The sequence below is a fragment of the Neoarius graeffei genome, chromosome 5 (assembly GCF_027579695.1).
Source record: "Neoarius graeffei isolate fNeoGra1 chromosome 5, fNeoGra1.pri, whole genome shotgun sequence".
Taxonomy (NCBI): domain Eukaryota; kingdom Metazoa; phylum Chordata; class Actinopteri; order Siluriformes; family Ariidae; genus Neoarius; species Neoarius graeffei.
In genome coordinates, this window is record NC_083573.1 from 26,604,472 (window position 1) to 26,613,472 (window position 9,001).

The 9,001-nt window shown below is 42.2% G+C and overlaps 1 protein-coding gene across 1 annotated transcript; it reads right to left on the reverse strand.

Moving 5' to 3' along the window:
- Positions 1 to 2,965: 2,965 nt before the first annotated feature.
- icn (ictacalcin) lies at positions 2,966 to 3,542 on the reverse strand. Its single transcript, XM_060920791.1, is given in 3 exon segments — positions 2,966 to 3,106; positions 3,237 to 3,302; positions 3,304 to 3,542. Coding segments are annotated over 3 exon segments (324 nt in total). The 5' UTR covers positions 3,421 to 3,542.
- Between the last annotated feature and the right edge of the window lie 5,459 nt (positions 3,543 to 9,001).

The following is a 9,001-nucleotide window of genomic DNA, read 5'->3' on the forward strand; positions in this document are numbered from 1 at the left end:
CTGGTGAGGGACTTTGCTGTGTGATGCAACAGGAACCATCTGCAGCTCAACACCTCGAAGACCAAGGAGCTGGTCATTAACTTTGGGAGGTCCAGACCAAGTTAACGACCAGTTCTGATCGAGGGAGTCGTGGTGGAGGCTATGGATTCCTACAAGTACCTTGGGCTGTGGCTGGACAGCAAGCTGGACTGGACTTGCAACACCAATCACTTATACAGGAAGGGACAGGGTAGGCTATACTTCCTTAGGAGGCTGCGGACCTTTAACATCTGCAGGAAACTTCTGTGGATGTTCTATCAGTCTGTGGTCGCCAGTCTCCTCTTTTACACCATGGTGTGCTGGGGGGCAGCACATCCAAGAAGGACACATCCAGGCTGGACAAACTGATCAGGCGGGCCAGCTCTGTGGTCAGCATGAAGCTTGACTCTCTGGTGACAGTGGCAGAGAAGAGGTCTATGGACAAACTATTGAACATCATGGACAATGCCAGTCACCCTCTGCACACCATCAGCAACCAGAGGAGCCTGTTCAGTGACAGAATGCTCCTTCCCAAGTGCAGGACGAACAGACTCAAAAACTCCTTTGTCCCTCACGCCATCAGACTGTACAACTCCTCTCTGGGGGGGGGGGGGGAGGAGGGGTAACAGGAGGACAGAGGACGGGAAGAAGCAGTAGCCTAGCCTAACAATAAGCAATACCGGACAATATGTAATATAATGTGCAATATAAAGTATAATGAATAATATAAAATATCTTTCCTGCTGGCGGCACGGTGGTGTAGTGGTTAGCACTGTCGCCTCACAGCAAGAAGGTCCGGGTTCGAGCCCCGTGGCCGGCAAGGGCCTTTCTGTGCGGAGTTTGCATGTTCTCCCCGTGTCCGCGTGGGTTTCCTCCGGGTGCTCCGGTTTCCCCCACAGTCCAAAGACATGCAGGTTAGGTTAACTGGTGACTCTAAATTGACCGTAGGTGTGAATGTGAGTGTGAATGGTTGTCTGTGTCTATGTGTCACCCCTGTGATGACCTGGTGACTTGTCCAGGGCGTACCCCACCTTTCGCCCGTAGTCAGCTGGGATAGGCTCCAGCTTGCCTGCGACCCTGTAGAACAGGATAAAGCGGCTAGAGATAATGAGATGAGATGAGATCTTTCCTGCTCCCCCCCCCCACACACACACTTATCCTAACCCCACTTCTCCCCCCTCCCCTTCCTCTCTTCCCCATATCTTATTCTTTTATATTTGTATATGTAAATACTTAATTTATTTTAATTTATCTAGAAGTTTTTCTCTATTTCTTTTCTCTGTTTATTCTGTAATGATGCTGCTGGAATCTTAATTCCTTGATGGAACCCTCCCAAAGGGGTCAATAAAGATCTATCTATCTATCTATCTATCTATCTATCTATCTATCTATCTATCTATCTATCTATCTATCTATCTATCTATCTATCTCAAATGTTGAAACTGAGAATTTATTTATTTATTTATTTATTACATATAGGCTGATTTTGAATTTCATGTTAGCAACACGTTTCAAAAAAAGTTGGGACAAGGCAACAAAAGACTGAAAAAGTTGTGCTAAAAAAACCTAATTTGGTTGATTCGCAACAGGTCACTAACATGGTTGGGTATAAAAAGAGCATCCCAGAGAGGCTGAGTCTCTCAGAAGTAAGGTGTTCATTGCTCTGTGAAAGACTGCATGGGCAAACAGTGCAACAATTGATGAATAATGTTCCTCAATGTAAAAGTCAAGTCTTATCTTTGATCCACTTTTAAACCTACACAATGTAGCCATCATTTTCTGATATTATTATTATTATTATTATTATTAGCCATCCATCCATTATCTGTAACTGCTTCTGTGCAAGGTCGCGGGCAAGCTGGAGCCTATCCCAGCTGACTATGGGTGAGAGGTGGGGTACACCCTGGACAAGTCGGCAGGTCATTGCAGGGCTGACACATAAAGAAAAACAACTATTCACACTCATATTCACACCTACAGTCAATTTAGAGCCACCAGTTAACCTAACCTGCATGTCTTTGAACTGTGGGGGAAACTGGAGTACCCGGAGGAAACTCACACAGATACGGGGAGAACATGCAAACTCCACACAGAAAGGCCCCCGTAGGCCACTGGGCTCAAACCCAGAACCTTGCTGTGAGGCGACAGTGCTAACCACTACACCACCATGCCATGCTGCCATTATTATTATTATTATTATTATTATTATACTACATTCATCCATTATCTGTAACCATTTACCCTGTGCAGGGTCACGAGCTGGAGCCTATCCCAGCTGACTATGGGCAAGAGGCGGGGTACACCCTGGACAAGTCACCAGGTTATCGCAGGGCTGACACAGACACAAACAACCATTCACACTCACACCTACAGTCAATTTGGAGTCACCAATTAGCCTAACCTGTGTGTCTTTGGACTGTGGGGGAAACCGGAGCACCCGGAGGAAACCCACGCAGACACGGGGAGAGCATGCAAACTCCACACAGAAAGGCCTCCATCGGCCACTGGGCTCGAACCCAGTGAAGCGACAGTGCTAACCACTATGCCGCTGCTATTATTATTATTATTATTATATAACAAATATATTTATTATCTTACCATCAGTGGAGGAGTTTCACGGTCTCATCAATTACACTAAAATATGTTTGATTTAAAATATGCAATTGATTTGCTGTTCTGCCATTTGCTACTTCTGCCGAGATACACACACACACACACACACACACACACACACACACACACACACACACACACACAGAGACATTTAATCAACACAGCATATTTTATTTAAAATGTATTAAAATAGCTTATTTCAAATTTTTATTTGCCTCATTCATTTATCAGTGTAAGATGCCAAACATTTCTTTCTGTGTGTAAAACTAAACAAAATTATATAGATAATAGGTGTATATGTTTACTACTCTGGTTGGTAAGGGTCAGTCCCCATTTAACATGTCTTGAAGCACTCGTTGCAGAGTACAGTAATGCAGGTCACCATGGTGACATACTCTTGGAAGTCCACAACTCCATCAGAATTTTCATCCAGGTCATTAAAAATCTTGTCCAGTGCTGCCTTGTCTGAGGCTTTCTGTTAACCATAACATACAAGGAAATTGCAGGTGAATGCCTTTTAATGCAAAAGAATTGTGGAGAATTTCTAAGTCTGTCAATATAAAAACTTATTAACCTCTTCTGTAAGGTCTAAGAGCATATCTTACCCCCAAGGTGTCTCCCAGCTCATTGGAGAGCAGTTCTTTTAGCTCTCCTTTGGAAAGAGTTTTTTTTGTCCTCATCCTTGCCAGAGTATTTATGAAAGGTACCAATGAGGATTGCCATGCACTTCTGGAGGTCAGACATGATGACTTTTTGAAAGGAAAGATTGTAAAAAATGTTTTTCTTCATTGACAGACCAAATGTCTAACAACTGATGTGTGTGAATGAAGGATGTTGTTGCTAACCTCATGCACAACCTGAAACAACCTGAGAACTATGTATATGAAAAACTTTTACAGTCAGTTAGCAGAAATAATTTACAATGGGAAATCACTAGCAAGAGCGAAAAAAACAACCCCAAAACAAACTGAATTCAGTGCTATCTAGGATCATAAAAACCATATACTCTGCAAAGCATTTCCTTGTGAACACCCACAGCAAATTCTTTCAACTTTTTTCTACTCACCTTTAGGTTTGCATGAACAGCACAGACCAGTGAAAACAAAGAGGCAGAAGGAGGAATTGAGTCAAAGAGGAATGGACCTGCCATTATATGCAGTAGTTGACACCCTCTGCCCTGTAAGCCCCCCTCCCCCCAAGAGTCTACCATTCCACTCCCTCCCTTCTTTTTTCTCTCCCTCTCCATTCATGCCTGTAAATCTGTCACAGGTTTACAATGACACCCTAATTACTTCACCAGGATACTTCACTTCAACTTGAGCCTCTATGTTTGAGTTTGCCATACAGCATTGTTTTTCCCCTGTCAACCTGCCATAGAAACTCTGGTTGTCTAAGGAATAAAATGGGTGTAACAGCTCTTCTATCTTGTGAACTTTCCAAACCAGGAAAAGGTTCTTATTCAATTAAATCATAAGAAAATACATCTGAAAACAAGGAAAACACCCAAACAATAAGGTAAACAGTAAACAGCCCAACCAAGCAATTCAAGCAACCCAGCACATGGAGCGAGTTTGGCCAGGGCCCTGTACTACGAAGCGGGTTTTCTGGCTTACCAGGGTAACTTCGAGAGTAACTTGATCACGTGCAGCGTAACTTCCCGATTAACCCATACTACGAAAGTTGGCTATGTTCAAACCGAGGTATGCTGCCATGGCAACTTGCGCTGCATCTCAAACCTGCTCGTCTCAGGTTATGTTCTTGGTTAACCCGAGGTTTCCGATTAACCACACCCTTTTTAAACACCACCTCTCCACCGACATTTCCTCTAGAGACAATGCCAGCGTACCTGGATGACCCGTGCGATATCGGAGCGCAGATTAGAGATGGGATTTATGGCTCTTTGATGGGATCCGCATCTTTGTGATCCGTTCTTTGAAAAGAGCCGTTCAAAAGACTGGCTCATTTGGCTCTTTTTAAATATTTATTCAGTTTTAAGAAGACAGCGTCTAAAGAAGCCAGATCCCTCTGCTTAGACAGTGACATCAATATTTCTGGACATACCTTTTATATAAAGCAACCTAGACTTACATTATTAAATAACCATTAAAAATAACCATTAAAAAACAGAGGGCTTCAATGAATGTCCATGCAGAACGGCTTTTCTGTAAAAAAAAAAAAAAAAAGAACCCACTCAAGAACATAGTTACCAAGAACGCAAGAATATTTTATAGAAAAACACTTGTTTTACAAAAATATTTAAGTCTGAGATACAAAATAGATACAACTACAATAAATATAACACAAGAACTAGTTATCACACAAGAACATTTTAACAGAAAAAACAAACTTTCTATATTAAAAATATTGAAATTGTAACAAAAATAGATACAACTAAACAGTCAGATAAATAGATAAAGTTATAACAAGAACACAAGATTATTTTAATAGGAAAAAACAAACTATTAATGCAAAAAATATTATTATTAGAAAAATAGATACAACTAGACAAACAGATAAATAAATAAAATACACAAAAATAGAACAAACAAAATGACGATAGAATAAATTAAATGAACGTCCGTGCAAAGTAGTTTTCCCACAATATTATCATTAATATCACACAACAACATTATAAACTATATACAAAACAATTTGAACTATTAGGCAAACAGATAAAACTTGAATAAATAAAAGGCAAATGAATGCTTGCTTGCACACACACCCCATTATGAATGTTTTTATATTTCATTTTCACCTGTTGCCAGGTGCGTTTGGCACTGCTGTTGCCTCTGAAATGTTCACAGGACATACACCAACTTAGTCAAAGGGACTGAACAGTCAGTCGTCCTAATTCATGTGACTCTGTGCACATATCAGCTTAAGTAGGCTACTCCATGAATTTACCATACCAAATTTTATTCAGGATTTTTCGGACATTAAACAAGCTATATATGACTGGGGCCACGTCGAAGGACCATTTTCTGTGACTTGTGATTGATCATGAAGCTTTCTCTCATCCTATACTTCTGTTCTGGAACATGTAGAAGGGAGAATGTACTTGCGCATTTACCCGATCGGCAATTCGTTGCCAACATGCTTGCCGCTCCTTATTGGCAGCCGCTGTGTTAGATTTTGCTCTTAATGTTGTTTTGAACTCCTCGTAGCTTTGCATTATGACAGCGCATTCTTCCTCCGTGAAGTACGGCGACCGTGCCATTGTGAACAGTGGGGATTTGCGCTGATAACCTCCCCTTTAACGTGAACGCGCATTAACCCTGATTAGGTTCAACCAGGTTCAACAAATCAACTTCATAACTGGCGTCGTAGTACCGTTTAACCCCAAACAAGATAACCAGGTTTTGTCAACCCCGGTTTAGCGGGGGAACCCTGGGTTACTTCTGGGTAGGTTAACCTCCGTTCGTAGTACAGGGCCCAGGTTTCATGAGCAGATTAAACTTTGTGTATACTACAGAGAATTGTGTAACCCCCTTTTTAACGGGTGCTAGTCACCCAGCACAGTACAGGCTACTTAAGAGTTACACTAAATCACAATAAATAACATAGTGGCGCAACAGGATTCCTAAATTCTCAGTGGTGGAATGGTGAGCTGGCTGAGATTCCTGATACCATAAATATACAAGTGAAATAGAAATTGTATAACAGTAATGCTAGATAATGCGAATAATTATGAATGATTACAAATTTAGTAGCGCGGTGCCTCCTAAATGTGAAAATACTACACCTACCTTCCAGCCAGTGTATGTGTATCTCCCCAGAAAAAAAAATATACGGTAGAGTAGGATAATAAAGTGAAAGAGCTGATAGCTTATCTGCAGGGTGTAAATGTCAGCACATTCCAATATACACACACACATACACATACACATATATATATATATATATATATATATATATATATATATATATATATATATAAAAGACAAATGAGCAGCCAATACATCCAAGATAGAATCATTATTCTTATCTAATTATATTTATTAACAAGCAATAATAATAATAGGAAATATTATTCGTAAGAAATGCTTCCCCAAGAAGCACAAAATACAGTTACCAATATGAAAACAGTAGACACTGAAAACAATTACATCATATGGCCCTTTTCCACTACCCTTTTTCAGCTCACTTCAGCCCGACACGGCTCGCGTTTCGACTACCTTAGAGCAGCACGACTCAGCTCACTTCAGCCCTGCTTAGCACCCAAAACTCGCACGGTTTTGGAGTGGGGCTGAAGCGAGCCAAACCGAGCCAAGTGGGGCTAGGGGCGTGAGCAGATACTCCCCTGTGCACTGATTGGTGAGGAGGAGTGTCCTCACACGCCCCGTGAGCACGCTGGGATCTATAAACACCGTAAACCCGGAAGAAGAAGAATTACGAATTACGAGAATTTCTGAAGCCTTATGCACCTCGCCTCATCTATACGCTCTTGCCAGTATCTGTTGGCGTTGTCGGTGACAACAAGCCACAGCACCAAGACCAGCAACACTAATGACTGCATGTTTATTGTTTACTATCCGGGTCGTGAGACTACCGCTTAAAAGATCACTGATGTCACTGTTTGCGCCGCCTAACGACATCACGTGACGTCCACCCACTTTCGCTAACTCCACCCAATGTGTCCACCCACTTCCAGCCAGCACGGTTCAGCGCGGTTGTAGTCGAAATGCAACTCCAACAGCCCCACTCAGCTCGACTCAGCCCAACTCAGCACCGCACGGCTCAGCCCAACTCAGCCGCGTTGGTAGCGGAAAAGCGGCATTAGAGAGGTAAGATAGAACCATCAAACACAGTGCGTGTATATACACTAATACAAATAACACATTTGCAAGAAAACTATCAAAGGTGTCAAAAGAAGAGAAAGGAAAAAACAAAAGCACGCAGTTGGGGCCCGTTGGTGCACAGGTGGCAGCTCTTTGAACTGCAGGCAGAACAGCAATCGCTGCAATGCCCTTCTACCATGCCAGCTTTCCAGTCGAGATGAGAGGAACATGTGTGTGTGTCAGTGTAAGTGTGGGTTCACATTACTCATGATCCACTGGTCAGACCAGGCGAATCAGGTTGCAGATGACGATGCCGTCACGCAGCAGATGCTGCTGAGCAGAGGGCTAGCTACTGCTGTGGGTTAGCTGAGATGCGGCTCGCCCCGAATCCTTCGGCAGCTGGCTGGATCCTGTACACAGTGAGTCCCCGGGAATGACTATGGCGCTCCGGTGGGCCCCGCACCAGAGGGCAGATGTGTCCAGTCAAGACAGCAAAGTCCTTCCTCAAAGGTGGGACTAGGCTAGCAGCGACTAGCAAGCCTGTCTAGAGAACATCCCATGAAAACCCGCCTAGCTAACCTAGCAGCTAGATTTCTCACCAGTGAAGAAGAAAAAAAAATAAATGAAAGAAACAGCAAGATCACTCACTGGAGTGATGCTGGAGTCCCAGGTACACATTAGGGCCACGAGCAGGCCGAAATAACAAATGCTTTCTGCCAAAACAAGCAAGAAAATTGAGCCAACAAACAACGCGACCTCTCTCTCCTTGGTGCATGCTGGACTGCTGCGGGTTTCGCTCCCGTGAGATGATGGAACATTGAGAGAGCTCGTGAATTTGCGGGCATTAAATATTTACAGCTTACCATTGTTTCATATCAAAATTCAAATAAAAACGTTAAAGTAACAAATCTGATTGGTCTGAATGTACAGTATAACACAACAGTGAAAAATATTTTAAACCACAAAGCATTATGGTAAATAGTTATTTAAAATACACAGTACACAGTATTATTTTATAGGACCTTACAGTTGTAATAATGCAGAACTCAGCCCCATGTGTTCAGGAACCAACCAACCAACCAAAAAAAAAATAAAAATAGAAGCACCTACAGATTGTGTGTGCTTCAACTGGATTTTGGCTGATAGAAATCACTAAGGTGGAGCTATCAATTACTAATGCATACTGTTGGCACACCATTAGTGATAATAAGGGCCATAGTATAACAAATGAGTAAGTGATACATAGCAGGGTGTTGGCTTATTACACATTGTGAGTAAGCATATTGCATGTGCTTGTATAGATCATGAACAGTACTGGTTACTCATTCAGATTTAATTCAGATCACAGATGTAGTTGGGTTTTTTTTAGTGTTAAGTATCCCCTGTTGAATGAACAGTCATAAAGCCATTTTTGTTGCTAGTTTTTCCATCCTCCTTTCAAGTCATGCCAAACCAGAAAACATTATTGCAGATGGCACTGAGTCCTTTACAGAAGTAAAGTAGACTGAATCTGGGTTCCTATGATAGGAGGAGAGCTGGATGCAGAGAAAGGACAGAGGTAGATCCAAGACCTACTCCAAATTCTCTTCTGC